The sequence below is a fragment of the Lissotriton helveticus genome, chromosome 7, assembly GCF_964261635.1.
Source record: "Lissotriton helveticus chromosome 7, aLisHel1.1, whole genome shotgun sequence".
Taxonomy (NCBI): Eukaryota; Metazoa; Chordata; class Amphibia; order Caudata; family Salamandridae; genus Lissotriton; species Lissotriton helveticus.
Genome location: NC_136068.1, coordinates 1,115,049,242 through 1,115,072,891, shown reverse-complemented (window position 1 = coordinate 1,115,072,891; position 23,650 = coordinate 1,115,049,242). Strand labels below are relative to the sequence as shown.

General features: G+C 44.2%; 2 protein-coding genes across 5 annotated transcripts in view; one reads left to right on the top strand and one right to left on the bottom strand.

The window, feature by feature from the left end:
• Positions 1 to 3,166, bottom strand: part of VCF1 (VCP nuclear cofactor family member 1) — a 71,808-nt gene extending 68,642 nt beyond the window's left edge. For 2 of the 4 annotated variants that reach the window (XM_078654270.1, XM_078654269.1), the window contains exon 1: positions 2,871 to 3,099. In XM_078654270.1, coding sequence (XP_078510396.1) covers positions 2,871 to 2,953 — 83 coding nt within the window. In that variant the 5' untranslated portion in view covers positions 2,954 to 3,099. Of the gene's footprint in view, positions 1 to 2,870 lie in introns of all 4 variants that reach the window. The other 2 variants (XM_078654268.1, XM_078654271.1) reach the window with 2 other exon arrangements.
• Positions 3,167 to 3,297: 131 nt separating this feature from the next.
• Positions 3,298 to 23,650, top strand: part of MTNAP1 (mitochondrial nucleoid associated protein 1) — a 229,966-nt gene continuing 209,613 nt past the window's right edge. The window contains exon 1 of the mRNA XM_078654266.1: positions 3,298 to 3,514. The gene's annotated coding sequence lies outside the window, so the exon portion shown is untranslated. The remainder of the gene's footprint in view (positions 3,515 to 23,650) is intronic.

Here is a 23,650-nt window from a genome sequence, read left to right as displayed (position 1 = left end):
AGGCAGCTCCAATTCCCAACCAACAACAAGTACCCCCTCCTCCCACCGGCAAAGACAATCCCCAATGCTCAGAGACATGCCAAATATGCAACAAAACAATAACAGAATGAAGTGTATAACTCCTGGTGCCTTGGTGGGACTGTCATTGCCCCGCATTCCAGAGATGTCCCCTGTGGCCGATCTTGGCACTTCAGAGTCCTCCAGGCTTGGGGTCTAGCACCCCTCACAGAGGCCAACCTCCACGAGTCCTCCTTTCGCGGTCCAGCGGATACTGTGGGTGCGACCTCTCCGCTGAAAAGCTAGGTCTTGAGTTTCTTTCTGAAGTCCGCCAGGGAGGGTGCTGCTGGAAGATGGAGGTGCAGTCATTCCAGGTATTGTCAGAGATGTATAAGGAGCGCCCTACACTACGCTCCAACGGATGGAGTGTGCGCATGGGCTAGTGAGGAGGAGCGCAAGTGTCTTGTGGGTAGATGGAAGTTCAGCCAGGGGTTGATTTAGGCTAGTCCTCAGTCATGCAGAGCTTTGTAGGAGAGTGCGAGGATCTTGAACTGGCACCTCTTATGGATGGAGATCCAGTTGAGGTTTCTGAGATAGGTGGGGACGTGGGTCCCTTTGGGAAGATACAGGATGAGTCTGGCTGCAGAATTCTGTATGGTCTAAAGTCTTCTAAGGAGCGGAGTCCAGATGTTGCCGCAGAAAGCGTTGCCATAGTTGTGGTGGCTAATTATAAGGGCCTGGGTGACGGTCGTTCTGTGGTTGGCTGGGATCCCTCTGAATATTTTGCGGAGGGTGCAAAGGGTGTGGGAGCAGGGGGAGGGCACTGCGTGGACTTGCTGTTTCATGGTCAGTTCGCTGTTGAGGATGATGCCTAGATTGCACGCGGGAGGGTAATGTGGGCATAACCCCTGTTTTTGTTTCAGTAGATTGCACGCGTGGTCTGTTTGTGTGGGTGAGTGTCCGAGTTCTGCTGGCCACCAGCTGCAGTCCCATATTGAGATGTTCTTCCCGAAGACCAGTACTACTCTCTTGTCAGAGTTGAGTTTAAGGCAGCTGTCTCTCATCCAGTTGGCTATGTTAGTCAAGGCACCCCAGAAGTTAGTTCTGGTGGTGGAGGGGTCTCTGGTGTGCAAGAGGATAAGTTGATTGTGGTCTGCATAGGAGATTACGTTGAGACCCTGGGATCTAACAATGTATATGAGGGAGGTCATGCAGTTTTTGAACAAGGTGGGGCTGAGGGAGGATCTTTGGGGTATGCCACACATGTTGTTCTTGGGTTCAGAGGTGAAAGGGGGCAACCGGATTCTCTGTATGTGTCCTGTAAGTAAGAAGGTGATCCACTTGAGGGCTTTTTGCTGTATGCCAATGTTGTAGAGTCTGTTCATGAGGGTGTGGTGTGCTACGGTGTTGAACGCAGCAAAGAAGTCAAGGAGGATCAGGACCACAGTCTCTTGGCGTTCGAGGAGTATTCAGATGTCTGTGGGAGCGATCAGTGCTGCTGTGGTGATGGAGGTTTTGATGAGGCTAGTGAGTTCTGTGATGACTGGGTTGGATCTGAGGTTGAAGTTACCACAGCATTTCTGCATTAACTTCAACATTTCCGATGAGCAAAAGTGGTTCTGTTGTTGGGCGTGTGCATCGATCTGCACATGCAACAGATTCGGCCTTACCCATGCGGAATGTCCGCCGCGGCGAAGCTGTTAAAAATGTCTCACTTAATAGATAGCATGGACTGATATGGTTTAAGTTTGTACAAAGATGTTATTACACCCCTGTCAAACTGGACAGATTTGGTCTGAGGGAAGAGGCCAGTGGCCTCCGGTACTGCAAGGAGGCGGCTGATTTTATGCACTTATCATGCAGACATCCTGATATATAGAAAGATTTTGGATAAACATTTTCATGAACTTGGTAGAACGATATATACCAATAATGAGCAAGATTCAGTCATGACACTACTTGGTTATGTGAAGACTACATCTATACCGACTTGTAAATACATTGCACTACTACTGAAGCTCGTTAAAAGACAAGTCAAAATGTGATGGGACAGGGGCCTTCTTCCGACTATTGGTGACTCTGAAGGATCTAATACATTGCAATATCGCGTTAGGTAACTTTGGCATGCTCATGCCAATTATATCTAGGCCTAGAGCCATATGGGCCCCATTGCCATCACACATGGTACACTGAGCCTTGGATGTCTGGTCTAACTGGTGGTGCCTGTAGAAGAATTACAGCAACGTAATATGCAGTTACATAGCCTGTCTCGTGACTATGATAATACCATGTTTAGTCCGCAATGCCTGTGATGCCTACTTGAGGATGGCACTATAAACCCCCTTTAGTTTCCTGTTGTTTCTCTTTGTTGAAATAAAGTTATAAAGAATATATAAGAATAGTTCATATATAGGGTACATGACAACTGGCTTGCCTCTTCTTCAATAATGGTATAGTCGTCATCGGAGGTGGAGGGACGGAATTGTTCTAATGTCACGTTAAAAAACTATCACTCAATGCTGTAGTTTAATCTGATGTGTTAAGGTTAAACGCTTCCGTGTGTTAAAGAAAAACAGTTTTTAAATCTTTAAGACACGGTCACACTTCTACATGTTACTTGTGGCATGATTTATATGCCGATCATTATCAAGGATAGTCTCGCGCATGGGCTCCTCGATCCAAGCTAGACATTTGGTTAGAATCTCCTCATTATTTATATTGCCTCGCCCACCCCTAGCCTATATCAACCCCATATTCCTCTTCGCTGCCGTTTCGTATTTATGTCACTCCCTCCTGTCACTGCAGTGTCGACTCTCACTCTCTCCAGTGCCTTTCCTTCCTCTGATGTTGTTTATGCTCCATGGGCCTCTTACCTGTCTCCTCCTCCTCTCCCCGGAGCTTGTGGCTGTTGCCTGCCTCCTCTGTTGCTCCCTCTACCTCTTCCTGGCCGGGTCATACTCCGCTCCCCCCGCGGGTGCTGGCGTTGGTCAGGCAGGGGGCTGCAACATGTCCCGTGGGGTGTCCCTCGTCAACCCTGGCAGCTTCCTGACTTCAGAGCCCGGCTTCCTCCCTCACAGGCCTCTCTCTCCCGGCAGGCAGTGCTGCTTGCCCCTCTGTTACTGGACAGAGCGCGTGACGCAACACAACACGCAATCCCAACAACCACCGCCGGCTGATTACTGTCAGCTCAACAGTTTACGTTAACTGGGCGGCCCCCTTATGCAGCCAGCCATGTTTAGATGGTTACTCTCTAAAATCAACCAATTGAAAAAAAGGGGGCTGGGCCTCGGAACTGAGCACGCGAAACGAAAGGCCATTTTATGCCGACGGTCATGTTAAAATCAGGCAAACAGTGTTAGACTCATGGTAGTTTGTATTCATTAATTTTTATGTTAGGACTGTTGTATAAGGCTGCACCTCACAACAGAACTCTGTGATCTAGAGAGCTGGGACGCTGTCAATGCGGACAGGGTCCGTAAAGTGATCGTCATCAGTACTACACGTTTTCGCTTGCGGGGTAAGAGTATATTTGCGTGTTTCATCCCGTTCAGATCCCTACCTTTAAAGATTAAGCAGCAGTTGTGCATATTGACATTTACAGTTGTATAGTTTGATTTAAGTCGCTTATAAATGGTGTCTCACTGACTTGGTTAGTTGCGTTTTGTTCACCATCTCTTCGTTGTTCTAAAAATACTACCATGTCATTTGCCTTAGTCTACACGACACTGCATTTTACCTCGGCGGGCTGCATCGCTAGTCACTCTTTTACGTTATGCAGCAGGCCTTTAAGTGGCATGAAAAAACTGAGGTGGGAGGGGTCTCTCAAAGGGGCGTGACCGAGTTAATTAAGGGCGTGGCTTTAACATTACATAAACTAAAAATCTGTTATTAGCATAGAGTGCCGCCTGATTTATATTTTGCTGTTTCTGTCATTGCATCCCGGTATATCTAACATCATACCTACAACAAGTTAGGACTATTGGCTTTGTCAATGGTTGTTAGTTGCATAAGATAAATAAGCAGCAACTATGGCTTGTACATAATATTGAAAAAGCTTCCACTTAAATCCCTGGTGACTCCACTACAATGTTGTTGCTCCTGTGTTCAGGGTTGGATTGGGATTAAAAATCGGCCCCGGCGCGCATGAAAAAATCGGCCCACATTTGCATAATGCCTTCCCTCAAATCACTGCTTCAGCATAATTTTACATAAAAGGGGGGGGGGGATTAAAAAAAATATGCACGCATCAGTTTACACTAGTGAAACACACCTGAAAACAAGTGAGGCCACTTCTACTCAGGCCCCCTGCCCCGCTCAGTATGCCTACATTAATGGGAGGCCCAGCGAGAGAAAAGGGGTGACACCTCTACCTGTTGCTGCTATACGGGAGGTAATGAGTGCCCATCTCCCTCCAGAAAGGCTACTTAGACACCCACTGGGCCGCTGGAGGTATAGTCGAACAACAGAGACACCGCCCAAATCGGCCCCCAGGCTGCTCAAAAGCAGCCCTCAGGTGGAACTCGGACCCCGGTCCCTCGGGCATTGCCCGAATGCCCCCGTTACCAATCCGACGCTGCCTGTGTTTCAAAAAGAGAAGGGAAATCCAGGGAGAAAATGACTCTTTAAAGGATTTCCCTTCCCTTATAATGCTCACCTGGCATGAAGTCATGCTGTAACTTCTCCACTAGTGAGAAGTGAGCATTGGGAGCGTGTGCACATCGATGTGCCTGGTGTCACTGCAGTCCGGGGGAAAAACGGACCACCTGGGCCAGGGCACAAAACAGAGCCCAAAAAAGACCCATTTCGAGGCCTCCTTTAAACAAGCATTGGCATAGTCAATAGGTCTCGCCTTTGGAATGTTATAAGTATTTAGCCATGCAGCACATTATCCTGGGTGCTCCAACATCTACAGTTACTTCATATGCCACTGGTGAATGGCAATACTGTCGCTAGGAGCAATGCAGCCTGTGGGCCCTGAGCATGATAACAATGCCATTAATATGTCCTTAAATGTTCAGTTCAATGATAGTACTGGTGACATTTATTACTGTTTCTGTTCTGGCTTCCTCTGAATAAGTCCAGCTGGTCGTATTAACAACAATGCACGTGCGTAACTTAAATAAGGAGGACGTACTTTGTTTTGTATTTCATGGTTCAACCCGAAGAAAGGGTTCATACACTTTGAAAGGAAAGGGGGGCGAGCACAGTGCTAGGTGTGTAACAGACTTTGTTTATACATTTTTACGAAGCACTGGCAAGTATACCGTCCCAGCTCTCACAGTAATGAAGTTTATTTGTGGAATGTCATGTGTTGGTTGGCTGTTCTGGCAGACAATGGCCTTATGACTTCTATTGCGCCATGGGATATTGAATTCAGTTATGGCACACTAACAGTACCTGTTAAAGGATGTAAAATCATAACGGTGCAAGTCGTAAAGCGTTCCAGCACATCACGTACTGCAATGGGCGCTATACGAGTGAATATACCAGGACCTCCATGCACACACATGACACAAGGAGGTGCGGGTTTATAGAAGTGTTGTGAAAGCCCTGTGTGTAATAAATGACTGGTGATTCAGTTTGAGTTGTGGGCTGTGGACGCTGGAAGGCGTTCAGAGCGCAGCAGCACAGCCCTGGCACAGTGGGCATGGGCCTAGGCAGCTGGCATGGGGCTAGGCTGATGCCAGCTCTACCAATGGAAGGGGGGATGCTCCTTACTGTTGGTAGTCCTGTTTGCAGTAGAGTTTTCGGTCCCGGAAGTAGCAGCTGGTGCTGAGGGGATGTTGACACACACTGCACACTGCAAACACTCCTCGTGCCAAGATGACTCGTTCACCCTAATCAGAAAACGGTCCGAGATGGGACTCTGGCAACCCTCTCAGACGGCTGGATTCTGGCAGTCGGACCCTGGGAGACAGCAAACAGGCAGATGGACGAGATGAGAAGTGGGCACACATGGGCATCTTGTGCTGGCCGCTCAACCCATGTCCACCTTCCCCGGGCCCACCAGCACACTACTAACGCCCCTGCCCAGCCTACAACCAGTGTGCCACACATAGAACCAGAATCACGGCTGCTCCAGCGACGTACATTGTGTGATCCTGGGCACGTCACACCTCAACTTTTATTAGTGCTTCCATGTTGTTTAATTTCTTACATGCTGTAGACTTGAAAGGGGGCCTTTTGACTCTCAAATACTTCCCTATTGAGTACGGTTTTCTTGCGAATCGAAGTAGAGCAAAGGTCACTTGAGTAGGACATTTGAGGAAAGGAGTGTTTTTATTGTAGCAGCAAGGGAGTGGCACCCACTCTGGATCAATGCTCTATGTCACAATAGTGTGAATTCTCTACAGGGGTCACCTGTCAGACCAATCAGATCACTGAGGTTCTAGTTATCGTCAACTATAATGTGTTTCCTCGTAGGCAATCTCTTTCTTTTCCCCATTAAACATTAGCCATTTTAGTTCGGGCCAGTTTGTTGAGACTGTTGGGGGGGAAAACTCTCCACTAAGAGTTTTTGTGAAGCGCTCCTCGCGGCCTTTCCTGAATTGCCCCCTTCTGCGGCTCGCATAACGTGACACAGTGTCTACACACCCTGCAGAATTCTGTCTTTGTTTTGTAAGCTCTAGCTGAGTTAATCGGAAACCTCGGCATAATAAGCGGCCTTTTATCTGTGTACTACTCTAGGAAGAAATGCTTGGCATTTCGTCATCACAGCTACAGAGTGGCTGGTTCCGCATGTAGGCTCCGGCAGAAGCGCGACTCCTTGACTATAATTAGCCGGGGCAGTAGTCACTTGGCGCTTTCTTAATCGGTTCCCTTGTGCGTTCCCTCTTACCTTTCATTGTAATGGTGACTGCAGGCAAAGTACACCGACTGCCGATAGAACACTGAAAACTACCAGCTACATTTTTAGTCGTGAGAATGACATTCTAAGTAGGGGCCTTCATGATGTGTGGAAATTCTGCACTTTGTGAGGTGGCGTCATAGGATGGATTGCTTCCGATAATTAGTGCTCCAAAGAACAGAAAATGAGACTCAGCGAATGAGTCACTCAGGCGCTCTTGTTGTGGCTTGAAGGGATTCCAAACAAGGGACGGGGGCTCATGAGGGACAAACAGTGTCTGGCGTTACCATGAAGGCAGTTTCTTTACCAAGCCCTCCTATAAACAGATACGTATGCGTTGTCTAACATCGGGGGCGCGGCTTTGAGCCTCAGTGCATGTACAGGGTTTACCTTTCGGGAGCGGGCACAATAATTGCAAACAGATGGCGCCGCTGCTCGCTCCCGCAAGGTACATGCACGAGGGTCCATTGGAAACAGTGCAGAACATGCACGAGTTTCGACAAAAGCCTTAAGTGATTGCAAGAGGTCACTCCAAAGCAGCGTTTGCGCGCTGCGTAGACGAGACCTAAAAACTGTAGATGCTCAGACCCGGCCCACTTAAAGCCCTATGTGTATGGGCGAAAGGAGGACTTTCGGTTTGGAAACCCCACACGAAGACAGGTGATGCTGTGATGTATTCCTATAGGTACTGTATCGATTCCCCTATTCCTGACCCTGGTCTGGTTAATAATTAACTAGCAGCCATCCAACGGTGCAAAAACCGTTATCTGATTAAGCCACACCACGGCACAGAAGCGCGTTATCTGATTAGGTCATAACGCATGCCATCTAATTAGACAAGCGATATTCCTCCAGCCCCTGATAAGGCATACGGAGTTCTCAAAACAAATCAAACCTACAGCGACCTGGGGAATTCCCATAGCCATTGTTTTGATTTCACCGAGAACTTCAGCAAAAGAATGTGCGAACGAGCCCGTTCATATGACATCCTTATTGACGTATATATGTCCATCCTTACGTCAATCTCGGCACTTTTCAGGTATAAATATTACCGACATTGCCTTAAGCAAACACATGCGGTGGTGACGAGATTGGAGCAGCGAGACGTGCTGAGGAGCCCAGCAGAGAGCGAAGCCCACAGGCGCTGCCCCGCCTTCCTGACGCGCTGAGAACGAGACGCTGCCTTTCTCCTGCTGAGAAATCCAGCTCCGGCGCTTCCAAGCAGCCCTCGCAGGCAGCTGGAATATCAAGAACTGGGATAAGAGATACCAGCCCTCCATCATTCTAGATCTCAGGTACAGAACTGAATAACCCCTTGCAGAGAATTCTCAAGTCAGTCCCTTGGCAAAACAAACTTAACTTAAACTGCTACTTATCTACTCCCGCCCACGTATTAGGCTTAGGTCAGGTACACTGGGGTAGGCGTGGTTAGAAGCACCAGTTGAGTATGATTAGTCAAATGTATATATGTATGTATCTATTTTATCCATTTTAAAGTATCATATGGCTTAGAAACCATATCAATGCTTTTACAGTATTATTTTATAATTCTGTCTTTACTGTATGCACTTTACTTAACTATAAGTATTACAATAATAGCGATTCATTTCTCTTGTATGAGAAAGGAGACTGAGCAATAAATAACATCTTTTATTGAACACGCCCGTCTTTTCCTTTTCTCTACAATCTGGTGAAACTAAGAATGCACTGAACTGACTGAGTAAAATAAGTTGTCTTTTGTTTTCACACGACTCTAGAGATACACTCTTGATTAGGGGAGAGCAAAGTTGTCATGTTCTATGGTTGTCAGAAACTAAATCCCTTCTTGTCTATCCAGGGAGGTTAAAATCCTCCTTGCCTATTCGAGAAAGTTTCTAGTGAACTCTGAGCTAGCTGGCAAACACAAAACTTTAAGTCTAATATCGTCGGTAGAAGACCTAGTTAACCTCTGCCCTAGGTCTATACTATTGAAGATATTATTCCAATGCGCAGAGCCTATTGGGATAATAGGAACTACACTACATGGCGCCCAAACGTTTGGATAGGCGATAAAACTAACGCAAGACATTAGAGTAACTCAGTCGTGCTTTTTCACACAGAACCCCTTTTTTCCCATAATACTCCAAAGACGTCTGGAGTGGGTGAAAGGTCATATCCGCCAAGCCTCGCAGGAGGAGACTCCTATGTATGGTTCTTGGTTTATTCAACGTTGAAGGATACACTGTTCCAAAATATTGTGCATCTAATCTTTGTTTCCATAGAAACCTGATCTGCAAACAAACAGAATAACCTTCCTGTCAGTAAAATGACAGAAAGTGAAGAAGAAAGGGAGACAGTTAGAATAGCAGCTGAACTCCTAGTAGCAGACAATACTCTGCTGCAAAATGACCCGGATATAATACTCATCCCGGTCAACATAAGGAAATCTATAACCTTAAAACTTATAGAAAATTGACTGACACCAAGAGGTGGTACAGTCATATTCGTAATTGAGGCACACGAATATCGGCAGACAGAGGTATTCTATTCATGGATAAACTTTCCAGCAGCAAACGCTGTAACAAAGGACTTCCACTATTACAAAATAGAGGAACCTCCTAATAAGTACACTCCTTTCGAGGAAGTGAAAATACCACTCAAATTCCAAGAGCACCTGCTCTTGTTTCATGGCGCCCTAAAACATAATAATCACATCACCAGGCTCGGTCCACTAGGTAGACCAGGAGCAACGTGGCCGGTCCTAGCCGGATACACACCACATCCAGACATTGAAGAAATGCCTGCACCAGAGCTTTTAGCACAGCTAAAACAATTAATAAAAATACATAGACAATTAGTCCAATATGTAATGCGGACTTCAACAATCCAACCAGCAATCAAAATTCCACAGCTGACCAGTCATCAGGGGAACACAAATAAAATTACACCTCAGAACATACAGTCCTGTCTAGGTAAAGTACCCGCAAAACGGGAACAAATTCCTTTCTGGCTAGCACAAAAAATCACTCAAATAGAGGCGGTGTTTCCAGATACCACCCCTGTTGAGAAACATAGGATTCTGACTATCTGTCTTCCAATGGGAATCGCACCACATGTGGAGGACTGTGACACTTGGGGAACAGTCTTTGCTTCCATTTACACAAAAACACATGGTGTACCATCCATGTCAGTAATACCAGATGTGCTAAAACAGATTCAAGATGAATACGGTCCAGAACCCGCTTTAACTCTCGGTATGAAACTACTGAAAGATTTCAAGCAGGTCTCGGCAATATTATTAGCCAACATAAAAGGAGAAGCAGCAAATGTGGCGATTCGCCAGAGGTTAAAAGAGACAAATATAGCAGATCAACCATCTGAAATTGCCAGAATCATAGAAAAATCCTATGAAGAACTAGGAAGAGATAGTTTGGGTGGAATACCAGTGAAACCCCAACTAGTTGAAAGTCCTGAAAAAGTATTTATAAAAAATAATTTAAACACTCAAAAAAAGAGCTGGGATGGAAATAAGCAATCCAATCCTAAAGAAAAAAGATTCCAGTCCAGAGGAAGGTCTCCTCGGCGGAGAGAAAGATCTCCTGATCAAGGATGCAAGTCTCCCCAAAGGGAGCCCTCTGTGAAAAAATACAACCTTAGAAATAGGGATAATATAAAAAAACCTGATAGATATCAAGATATTGATACACGTCCCTCTCAATCTTTTCAGACTTCCTCGCAGAAATCGGAAAGAAGAGGACGATCAGAACACAGGGAAGAGCACGTCAAGTCCAAAGACAAAGAACCTGCTCATCTGAATAAAAAATTACAATTTCCAAAAAAGAAGGTAGCCAGTATTAAAGTAATTAACAATGCCGAGAATACTGAGGACACAGCTGAAAAACGGAGAATGGGCTCAGACAATGCTAGACAGCGCAGCAGAAGTGAGCATAGCTCGCAAAGTCCTTATGAATCATCTGGAGACAGTGGACACGAATGAATACATTCAGGTGGAAACTGCAGATACCAGAGTTAGCAAACCTCATAAAATATATGAAATAACATTGCGTATAGAGGGGGATAAGACTAGAAAAATAAGGGGTCTATTTTGGGATAATCTCTCCAAGAGCTATGACATCCTTCTAGCTGAACGAGACTGGCCTCCAGAGTTTGTCAGGGAATGCCCACATGGCGAAGAAATAATTATGCCTGCCTTCTCAAACAATATTCCAATTCATAAAAAATATACACTTGCAAGAAAGTGGGCAGTAGCTCAAGCCCCTGCCTTATATAAAAATCATGTGGGATGGGATGAGGACTCTCCTCCTCACAAAATCCAGCTAAAATCACAACCGACTGCACAAAGGCAGTTGATTAAGCAAGAAGCTAAAAAACAGGTAAAAGAGATCCTAGATCAACTTGAATACCAGGGGGTGATTGAAACTTGCACCTCACAAATGAACAACCCTTTGTTTCCTGTCTCCAAGCCAGACAATTCATATCGTCTTGTTTTGGACTACAGACACCTTAACTCATGTTGCAAAACATTTGCAGTACAAAACTCGCATAGTGCTGCACTAATGAATAACATAGTGCGCAAAAAATACAAAACCACATTAGACATTTCTAATGGATTCTTTTGTCAAAATATAGCACCAGAGAGCAGATATTTGACGGCGTTCTCAATAAATGGCACGCAAAAGAATTTCTGTCGTTTGCCCCAGGGGTTCAAGAACAGCCCAGGATTATTCTCAGCGAGAGTAACAGAATTACTACAAACATATGATGACGAGGCATTATCTTATGTCGACGACATCTATCTAACAGATGATGACTTGGATACTCACTTGAAAAGAGTGAACACCATAATACTTGGGTTCGCAGCAGAGGGTTACAAATTCAACTTTAAAAAGTCAAGGATTGCCCATCTAACAGTCCTGTTTTTAGGATATGAACTATCAAGTGAAGGCAAAAGCCTGGCTGACAATTTCCTAGAGAAATGTGCTGTAATCTAAGCACCTAGAACACTGAAAAACTTACAATCAATTCTAGGCTTCCTAAATTTCGGAAGAACTTACATTATACATTATGCAGAGAGAATTAAACCTCTCTATGATCTAATAAAACCAGATTTTAAAAGAATCAATTGGACTCAAAAACACACAGAAATTTTGAGATCTTTACAAACAGATATGTTAGTTAAAACAAAATTACAAACACGTGACAACACACGCAACCTTGTGATTGGAGTCATCCCAGGAAGATGCGGATTCACATACCTGACCTCTAATGAGGGAGAGAAGGTACCAATAGCATACAAATCACACTTGTACACAAAAGCTGAAATGAAATTTAGCCCAACGAAAAAAATTCTGACCGCGGTACAGACTGCTGTAGCAAAGGAGCGGGCCCTAGCACAGGGTAAACGAATAATCATCGTGACACCTATACCAGCCCTAGAGGCGGTAACCAAGGCAAGCATTCCGAATGCTAAAGCACTCCATCCGAGGTGGATACAGTGGGATAACTCTCTTGCTGCAACAGACGTGGTATACGAATTTGATCCAAATTTAAAAACACAAGAATTTCTCCAATATGAATTCGAATGTCCTCCGCTGACCGAAATTCTGCCTCTAGAACACTACGGCTGTATAATATATACAGACGGATCAGCACAACCCGCAGTGGGGGGTAAGCAAGCCTACAGTGCTGCGTGCGCGATTGTTAAAGGACGCTGGCACGAAGGAAAATTTAAACCTGTGGTCACTAAAACGCAATCTCTAGGAGACTGTACAGCTCAAAGAGCAGAACTACACTAGCATTCAAGATGGCGCTTGAAAATACCGATCGAGAATTCCCCACACTTATTGTGTGCGATTCGTATTACTGCGTCCAATCTTACAATGAATACTTGCAGATCTGGGTTCAGAATGGTTTTAAAGATGCAAAAGGTGGCACAATCAAACATAAAATGCTTTGGGAACAAGTAGTTCTTTTGCAAAAGGAACTACAAAAGACTCACGTGATACATACACTGAGTCATCAACGTGATGGCGTTCACGTTGCAGGGAATTCATTGGCTGACGAAGCAGCGAAGGCAGCAGTGCAAACGGCTTCCGTAGCTGCTATCACCCGGTCAAAAACAAAAATAGACAGCGAAATATTACAGGCTGTCAGCGCTACAGTAAAAGATGCGATAGAAACACTCCCGAAAGGCTTTCCAGTAAAGTACTCATACATAACTGATGCAAATAATGTTCCGTTTGCTCGAATCCCTGGAGTGGGGGATAGGGCAATTCCAAACATGGAACATAGGTTAGGACTCATCATAGCGGCACACGAAGGACTCGCTTCTGTACATGCTGGCGTTTCAGCCACAGTGTCATTATTAAAACAGAGATACTGGTGGCCACCAATGAGAAGACAAACAAGGAACTATGTTCTAGAATGTGAAATATGTCAAAGAATGAAAGTATCAACAGTGAAACGACCAGCACAGACGCACCTTCTAATCTCAGATAAACCATTAGCCTGTGTTTACCTAGACCACTGTGGTCCCTTACAAAGGGATGGTAACTATAAATATATCTTGGTCGCAGTGGATTCATGCACGAGATTCATATGGTTGTGGCCCCAGCGATCGGCTGACGCCAGAACTGTTATAAAAGATTTGCGAGTCTTTATCAGCACATACGCAATTGGCATGCTACATTCTGATCAGGGTCCTGCATTTAGCTCTCGAGCTTATAAGGAGGCCATGACCAGCATGGGCATTGCATTGCGGTATTCTTGTCCATTTCATCCTGAGGGAAACGGAATCGTAGAAAGAAAAAACCGTGACATAAAGCAATCTATAACAGCAAAGGTATTAGGTTCAGGAGCTGGGTGGGTCAAACATTTAATAAGTGTCCAACGTAGTCTAAATAACCTGCCAAGGAATTCTCTGAAAGGGTTCAGTCCGTACAAACTATTGTTCGGGACTAGAATGATGATCCAAGATCTTTATAGTTAGACTTCAGTGGTTAAAGACAAAAGCTTTGATATCAAAGATCGTTTGGCTATTTTACAGGACTTAAATGAAACAAGAAAAGACCTGAGCAACATAAAGTTGAAACAACAGCCAACAACTACTGAAGAGAAACCACCTGTCCCAGCAAGGCCTGTCTGGATTCCAAAAGTCGGGGATCTAGTCAGAGAGAAGATCGCGGTAAAGAAGGAATTTGGGCCTTCTTACAGAAAAGCAGTTCCTGTCTTGTCTGTCAACGGGACAAGATCAGTAGTACTACCGCCCCTTGCTGGTAAAAAGGAGAACCGAGTTGTATCCATCGACCTGGTTAAACCACAATCATGTGGCCGATAACAAATAGTAGGCCAAGTGGACTCCCAAGAAGTAGCAGAACACCAATGTTTGCTACGAATACAGAGGCTCAAACTGGAAGACTGATCACATTTGGAAAATCTACAGTGAATCAACTAGGACTATCCAACAAAGCAATGGAACTTGAACCTCTTAAAACCCAAATCAAAGCTTTTCATCAAGAAACAACAACCTATGATGATGTAACTGCAGACTTTGCTAATGAAACAAAGCAAAATCCAAAAGCAATTGGAACAATTGACAGAACAGCATCCGGCTACTTCATCAACTTCGATGATTCATCTGAAGACCTGAGTGAAGCAAAGAAACAGCCATCAACAAAAACTTTTAAAGACAAAGCTAAGGAACTTTTTCAACAGCTGAAAGAAACCTATCTGATTTCTCCATGGATTGAATTTTGGGTGGCCTTAGGTGCATTTATCCTCATTCTTTGGCTCATCATGGTACTATGCTTGGGACATTTCATTGAAGGAAAATATGCTGAAATGGACACAGCAAGCCAGAAAATCAACTTGGTCCTTAAACCACACACATCTTCACACATCGAGAAAAGAGAACTTTCTTCAGTAAACTTCACAGCCAATCCTATACCAGGCGGTGTAGCATGGGACAAAACTGATTATGAAATCTATGGTCCGGTTGAAATCCTGAAGTATCCACACCAATTCAAGATCTCATTGAGTGACTTTGTAAAACCAAGCACATTTGCTGATGATTGGGACTTTGAAAGTATTAATGATATGATGTCTGATCTTGTGATGTCTGCTAAATTCACAGAACATGATTATTTGCAGGGTTCGTCTAATTATGATCAGATGTTCTGCTACAACCACTATGGTAACCATTATCTACATAAATCTGCACAACCTAGAAATGTTTTAAATTATAACCAATGGGAACATTGTGCTACTCCTCCAAAAGATAGCTCGAAAACATTTTATGATAAATATTCATACTTTTCAGGGTTTAACACAAGTAATGCAGAAACATTTTATTTCAAATTGTCAAATAAGACCGGTATGAAGACCATGCTTACAAACACAAAATTGATACATTCCGATTCATTTTTTGAGCAAATGAATACATTTGGGTTTGATTTCTGGAACAATAATATTGAAGCAAAAACTGTTTGGGGTACAAGAGATTGGCAAGTACAAGGTATAGAATCATTGTTTAGAGCCTGCATGATCCCAGAACAAATTATATTCTTGAATGACAGTATTCAACAAACTACCTGTCTTGGCTTAGCCAAAATCAAATATTTGAACAAACCGTCTATTCCAAAGCCAACAGTGAACAGTAATAGCTCTATAGATGATGAGATAGACGTAAACCATATATTAAACCAAAACAGAACACATCCTGAATGGAAAAAATGGTTGATCTGGCCCACAGATACAAATAACATCAAGACAGATTACTGAACAAAAAACAGGGGTTCACATTGACTAGGCCAGACCCTAGATATTCCCAAAGACAACATCCAGGGATAGTAACCACCTACAGCGTGGGCAAGCTCTGCCTTCAATGGCTACAAACGTCCACACTGGCTGAAATTAAGCAACACCTAACTTTACTTACAGAAGGTGCTGACTTGCGTGATTTCATATTGGGACCACGCAAACAGCGTCAAAAACGTTTCATAGCGGCCTCTATATATGCAGCTTATAACGAAGTTTGGAAAGTAACTCAAATTGAGACAGCAGAAAAAATACGGGAAATTGACCGTATTAATTTGGAAAAATCACTTTCTGTGGTGGACAATGGGTTAATGACTCTGTCCTCCAGAATATATTCTCTGGACAGCATTGTGTCTTCAGCAATCGATATAATATCGCAAGACTTACTGATGTTACAACACGGTCAGTCCCAATTGCGTTCTATTGTACAGCTTGGCTGGACGTTACAAAATCTGCGTTCTGGCTATGTGCCTTGGCGTTTAATCAACACAACGTCATTATTTGATATCTTTAACCTTACTGATAAACAAATCAGTTTGGCGCAGAAGGGTGCTGACTATACAATTCTGAGCATTGAAAGACTTGAGAGATTACCATTGACAATGTCAGAACGACCTGTCATTGAATGGATAATACATGGAATAATAAATATTCCGATAACTACTTTCCAGTTTCAATTCTGCCAAAAATATATACAGGCAGGCCAGTATGAAAGGTTGGGTAAAGGGTACATTAAGTCAATATGGAACTTGCCCTATACACACGAATGTGTCAGTAATAAAGGCCAGAAAGTGTTTCTCAGTGGCGATAATTGTGCAAAATCACTAAGCGGTACACTTCTGTGTCAGGGTATTAGCTTGCATGGAGCCTGTGAAGGGACTTCAAATAACCTTTCATGTTACCAGCTAGGCACACCTGCAACACGAATAGAACCATTCTTTAGGAGACTCTCGAACGGGAGTTACATTCTAATAGTAGATCGCAGATGTTGTAGTTTGCTGCCCGGAAAACCTTATCTCATAACCGTGACTAGGAAGGTCATGTGCTGTGAACGAGTATTGTTCCCGAACGATTCTCCAGACAGGGAGGCAAGGTTATGGCCCGATTTGAAAATTGCTTCTATTCGAATAGATACTTTAAGCAGAATGAAGACTGTGCTCCTACAGACGCCGACCAGGCTCACGTCATCAAAAGAAACGTATGATCTCCAAGTTGCAAGGACAACAGAAGAGATTCATTCATTATTATCAACTAATTCCCCCATACATTTCGCAGAAATACTGAACGAAATCTTAAATATTTCTGATACCACTGGTGTCTCCAGTGTATTTAAAGCAGTGTGTGTTTTCGGGTGCTTTAACTCCATTCAAAGCCATCCTGGGTATTTTTCCAGACTTTGTCCATTCCATTTTTGGCGGACTTCCACTCCTTTTGGGACTAATAGCGGGTATTCTATTTTTGATCCTGTTATTTCGCTATGGCAAACCATGTCACAGAAAAAACACCTGCGACAAGGGAAGAAATGATCCTAGCCATTGGCTACCGGGACCGGGTAACTAAAATCCTTGGACTATCCCGGCTTAGAGACCTGAACATGACTTGGTCTCTTTCATTTAGACCAATGTGGCAAAGTTGTGTTATGCCTGTATTAAGGTGCTTGCTATGCGGCGAAGAATGCGTGTTGGACACCTGTCTGGCACTACTATCGGATGTGCCAATGGACGCAGATACCTTGTTGGGTCCGGTAACGGCTCATGCATTGTGCTGTCCCCAGCGGCTACCAATCCTGATGACGGCATTCGTGGAGACTTCACCACTACGATTGAGGGGTAGTGAAGTACAAGATGAAAGCAGCATCGATCAGGTACGACCTTCAGTCAGCTATGCTGATCAAAACATCAATGGAGGCAATCATGCTCAGGCTCATGAATGCATGGTAACAACTTTTTCAGAATTAGTGGAACTTACGCAAGAAGCTGTTGACAGTTTTTTCAACAGTCTAAATGATATGATGTTTTCACCAGAGCAGCAGGAATAACTTTGAGCAAACTAGCACTTGGAGTTCCCTACATGCTGAATTTGGCCTTCAACTTCTAAAAAGCGATATGGGAAAAAAAATTTCTCTCATCATTTTTTCAGACTGCAAGAACTTTTTCCCCAATTCAAAAATATTTACGATTTTTTGGGACACTTATCTTCTGCTTAAAGTAGACATTATTCTTAGAGAACTAAATTTCTATTTTAGGTAGTCACGAGACATTCGCTATCCTCTAGCACTATTATACATAACTTTATGATTGTGATGAAATGGTCTCGCACCTTTTTTTTCTGTATTAAGAGCCATTTCATGTGTATTATTCGCATTTTTTCATGATAAATTTAAAATATGCGTTATATGTTTAGCATTATTAGACTGCTTGTGCATATAGTACATGTGATCGTGTTTCGTATATTTCGTAGTTCCAAATTTTCAGGATACATATGAATGTATTTTGGGGTGGTACGGTATACACAAACGCTACTGGTTTCACTATGCCTAGATTTGTAAATATGGACATAGTCTACGTGGAGTGGGTGTGATGTATTCCTATAGGTACTGTATCGATTCCCCTATTCCTGACCCTGGTCTGGTTAATAATTAACTAGCAGCCATCCAACGGTGCAAAAACCGTTATCTGATTAAGCCACACCACGGCACAGAAGCGCGTTATCTGATTAGGTCATAACGCATGCCATCTAATTAGACAAGCGATATTCCTCCAGCCCCTGATAAGGCATACGGAGTTCTCAAAACAAATCAAACCTACAGCGACCTGGGAAATTCCCATAGCCATTGTTTTGATTTCACCGAGAACTTCAGCAAAAGAATGTGCGAACGAGCCCGTTCATATGACATCCTTATTGACGTATATATGTCCATCCTTACGTCAATCTCGGCACCTTTCAGGTATAAATATTACCGACATTGCCTTAAGCAAACAGATGCGGTGGTGACGAGATTGGAGCAGCGAGACGTGCTGAGGAGCCCAGCAGAGAGCGAAGCCCACAGGCGCTGCCCCGCCTTCCTGACGCGCTGAGAACGAAACGCTGCCTTTCTCCTGCTGAGAAATCCAGCTCCGGCGCTTCCAAGCAGCCCTCGCAGGCAGCTGGAATATCAAGACCTGGGATAAGAGATACCAGCCCTCCATCATTCTAGATCTCAGGTACAGAACTGAATAACCCCTTGCAGAGAATTCTCGAGTCAGTCCCTTGGCAAAACAAACTTAACTTAAACTGCTACTTATCTACTCCCGCCCACGTATTAGGCTTAGGTCAGGTTCACTGGGGTAGGCGTGGTTAGAAGCACCAGTTGAGTATGATTAGTCAAATGTATATATGTATGTATTTATTTTATCCATTTTAAAGTATCATATGGCTTAGAAACCATATCAATGCTTTTACAGTATTATTTTATAATTCTGTCTTTACTGTATGCACTTTACTTAACTATAAGTATTACAATAATAGCGATTCATTTCTCTTGTATGAGAAAGGAGACTGATCAATAAATAACATCTTTTATTGAACACGCCCGTCTTTTCCTTTTCTCTACAATCTGGTGAAACTAAGAATGCACTGAACTGACTGAGTAAAATAAGTTGTCTTTTGTTTTCACACGACTCTAGAGATACACTCTTGATTAGGGGAGAGCAAAGTTGTCATGTTCTATGGTTGTCAGAAACGAAATCCCTTCTTGTCTATCCAGGGCGGTTAAAATCCTCCTTGCCTATTCGAGAAAGTTTCTAGTGAACTCTGAGCTAGCTGGCAAACACAAAACTTTAAGTCTAATATCGTCGGTAGAAGACCTAGTTAACCTCTGCCCTAGGTCTATACTATTGAAGATATTATTCCAATGCGCAGAGCCTATTGGGATAATAGGAACTACACTACATTGCTAGACACAGAAGAAGGACCACACAGGTAACATTGGTGTGTATGGTTTTTCGGGGCATGCCAACATTTTGAAACTGGCAAAAGGGGGATTATGAAAATAAATCCGGGGAATGTAGGAACCATAGCTGTAGAGTACTATTTAAAAAAAAATATCTTTATTGGTATTTTCTTATTTTTCCATTTTCTTACATTACATGGCAAAACAGAATTATCTAGAACATAATTCAAATCTGTACAAAGCAATACGACAATAATACTGTATAAATCGACTGTTCGTGTTACAACTGAGTGTTTCTAATGTGTGATAGCACACAAACTTAATACCAAGAGGCAGTTTCTCATGCATCGTTGTGATTGCCTGCCCACCGTATATCCCCACAGTTTCCAATCTTTAGATAAAATCACCAACGCCGTTTACTATCAATGCTTGTTGCATTCAACCCATTTGTGCCTAACATTCATAACATTAGCAGACGTTGGAGATAGTAATCTTTGTTCGCTTTAATATTCCAATGATGGGATTTCTCCAAAGAAAAAGAAATAAGGATAAAAGAAAATGCGCCAATAAGACATGCATTATCTAAATAACATCTAACAACATGTTTAGGGGGCTGCCATCTAGAAGCAAATAAGATAATCATTACATGACTGAGTATGGAACCGTGTATCTAGGACTCATGTGGGTGTTGGGGGTCCGTTTTATGGTGGTATGTGACTGGGCAGTAAGGGTTAGGAGGCTCTCCACATTGGTCCTCCTCTATGAAGTGGCGTCTAATAGATTGTGATTGCTATCCGCCAATGCCCCGCCCTCCGTTGCCTGGGACCTCCAAAGTGTAGATTATGTAGCAGCCGGTTGGGTGTCGTCGCCTTCCCCGCTTTCTTCATTGCTGAAGGCTGTGAGTATGGTGTCCCAGTGCTGCGCTATGGGATATTTGCAAAGTCCCGCTGTTTCCTCCCTGTGCAATGCTGTACCCTCCGCCTGTGCCCATATCTTCAGTGATCTTTTCCAGCTAATCGTCTCTGGGGGGAGGGGGTCTGCCAGTTTCCACCGTTTTGTAATTAAGCGTTTGGCGACTATTAATTCCAGGTCTCTAAATCGTGATGTGACTTTGTTCTTCTTGGACCTGACATAGACCCCTAGAATGCAAATTTCCCATGTGGGTGGCAAAGATGTGTCAGTACAGAGCGCTAGAGCTGTGGCAACTTCTCGCCAGTAGATTTGGAGGGAGGTGCTAGACCACAGCATGTAGAGCAGATCCGTGTCGAGCTGCCGACAGCGTGGGCATTCAGAAGTGGAAATGTTAAAATATCTGTTTATTTTGTCAGGGGAGAGGTGCGCCCTTTGTATGATGTATGTTTGTATTAACTTGAATTTAGAGCTTCTCAGTATATATGTAGCACCAGCAAAAATGGTGCTCCATTCCTTGTCTGTCCAGGGTTGGCCTCTGTCCATTTCCCAGCGGGTGCGGAGAGTCAGCGTGTGTGTGAGTAAGGCCATCACCAGCCAATTTACTATGTACGATCCCACCCCCATTACGTATAGATACTGCAGTAACAGGTGTGTTGGTGGCTCGGACGTTAAATCTCCTACAAAGGCCGATAGTGCTCTTATGAGAGAGGTATGCAGAAGCAATTGCCCTTCAGGCAAGTCAGTGTCTTCCGCCAATGCCTCAAATGTTAAGAGTGTGCCATCTCTGTAGAGGTCGTCCAGGGTGTCTACACCTGCTGTGTGCCAATTTGTGAGAGTGGCTTCAGAAGTGCCCTGTTAGACCTGGCACCATTGGCTTGGGTCTCGCTTCCATTTTTTCTGTTGCCTCATGTGTTTTTGCTGGTGTTAGATGCCTTGGGCACTGTGCCACCGCTGTCCAGTGCTACTGTGCAAGTGCACCCTATTGTAAATTGATGTATGAATTGGTGATTCCATAATTGACTCATTTGGTTTACTTGTCAGATCCTAGTACAGTGCACTGAGTGTGCCCAGGGCGTGTAAATCCAAATGCTGCTAGTGGGCTTGCAGCACTGGTTGTGCCACCCACATAAGCAGCCTTGTAAAATGTGCCATTGCAGAGCCTGTGTGCAGTCTGGTACTGTCATGCTCACTGGGCAAGTGCCAGTCCCTAAACCTTCCCTTTTCTTCATATCAGACACCCCTATGTTAGGCCCAAGGGCAGGGTGCATTGTAAGTATAAAGTAGGACATGCACTGGTGTGTGTGGCATGTCCTAATAGTGAATTACAGCCATTTTAGTTTTTCACTATTGCAAGGCCAACTGTTCTCCATAGGCCAGAATGGGCAGTTAGATTATTACATTCTATAATCCTAACTGACTCAGAGAACATGGTAGAAATCCGAGTTTAGTATGCCAGGACTCAGAATGATAAAATGCATCTTTTAGTGAAGTTGGTTTTAACATTCTGTGTTTGAAAATACCACTTTTAGAAAGTAGGTATTTTCTTGTCTAATTATCCAAGCCTGCCTCTGCTAGGTTGTGTATTCCTTGTCTGGTGTTTTTGAGTGAAAGGGCTGGGGGATTCCAAGAGACAGAATGAGTCAGCCCATTGGTGAATAGATAGATCTGCATCTAGATGGGTGGGAGGAGTTGCACATGGGACCTGAATAGGGCTGTGCCTGCCTTCCACAATGCCGGCTCCACCTCCTGGGGTGCGGCTGATGTCTCTGCCCTGCACAGTGAAAGAAGAGAAGGAATCTTGTCAACAAAGTGCTGCAATGCTGTTCTTTCCCTCCACAATGCTGGCTCCACCTCCTGTGAGGCGTCTGATGTTTCTGCCCTGCACTGTGGAAGGAAAGAAGGAGTCATGTAAACAGAGTGCTCCAGAACTGGTTTGGACTGGGCAAAGGCCCCTTTGCCCTCAGAGGACAAAGGATTTTGGGGTATAAATATTGGGAGCCTGATCCCAAGAAATTAGATCACTTTTGGACTAGAAGAAGAAACCTTTGCTGAGGAGAGGAACCTGAAGAAACTGAGGAAAGACTATCCCTAAACTGAAGTGCTGCTTGGGGGATTGGGCTGCAGTGGTTGCCTGACTGCCAAAGAGAGGAGAAAGGACTTTGTGTGCTTTACTTTCAACTTGGGAAGGATCTCCAAGGGCTTGGAATAGAGCTTGCCTCCTGCTGAAGTCTCAGGGTCAACAGACTTCAACCCCCAGCTCTCCAGAGTTCTTTGGAAGTGCCTGCTGCTGTTTTGGGCCTTCTGAGGGACTGCGTGTCGCAAGGAGCTGGAAGTGCGACTCAAGAGGAAGAAGCGTGTCACCGTCGCTGCTGCTGCCGTCATATCGTGGTTTCGCCGCTTTCGCTGTCATATTGCACCGCATCGAGAGAAGAGCCTCACAACGTAGAGGAAGTGTGTCGCCGTCGCTGCTGCTGCCATCGCATCTTGGATGTCGCCGCTTTAGCTGTCGTATTGCACCGCATCGAAAGAAGTGGCTCGCAATGAGGAAGAAGCGTGTCGCTGTCGCTTCTGCTGCCGTCGCATCGTGGATGTCGCCGCTGTAGCTGTCGTATTGCACCGCATCAAGAAAAGCTCCTCACATCCCCGTAGAAGCACACCGCCGTCAGAGCTGCTGCTGTCGCATCTTGAATGTCGCCGCTGTTGTTGTCGCATTGTGCGAAAGCCTCTCGCAACGTCGGAGAAGAGTGTCGCATCTGGAAGATCTTCATTTCTATATTTCTCTGCACGGAACTTTGCCGCATTTCCATCGCTGCAACATTGCTTGTTGTGAAAGCGCAACGCATCGTAAGGTACATCGACGCAAAGTCGTATTTTAAGAACTGAACAGAACTAAACTAAAATGACCTGTTAAGTACAGTTTTGTGGATTTTTGTCGTTTATGGTCATGTGTTAAGTCTATATAAAGAATACTTATTTTTTATATAAAACCTGTGTGGTGTCCATCTGTAGTGTTGTCACTTGATTGCTGTATGTGGTCACAAATGCTTTACACACTGCCTCTGAGATAAGCCTTGTCTGCTCGTGCCAAGCAGGCATTATTTTAGGAGTGTACCCCCTTACCCTGACTAGAGGCAAGGGTCCCTATTTGT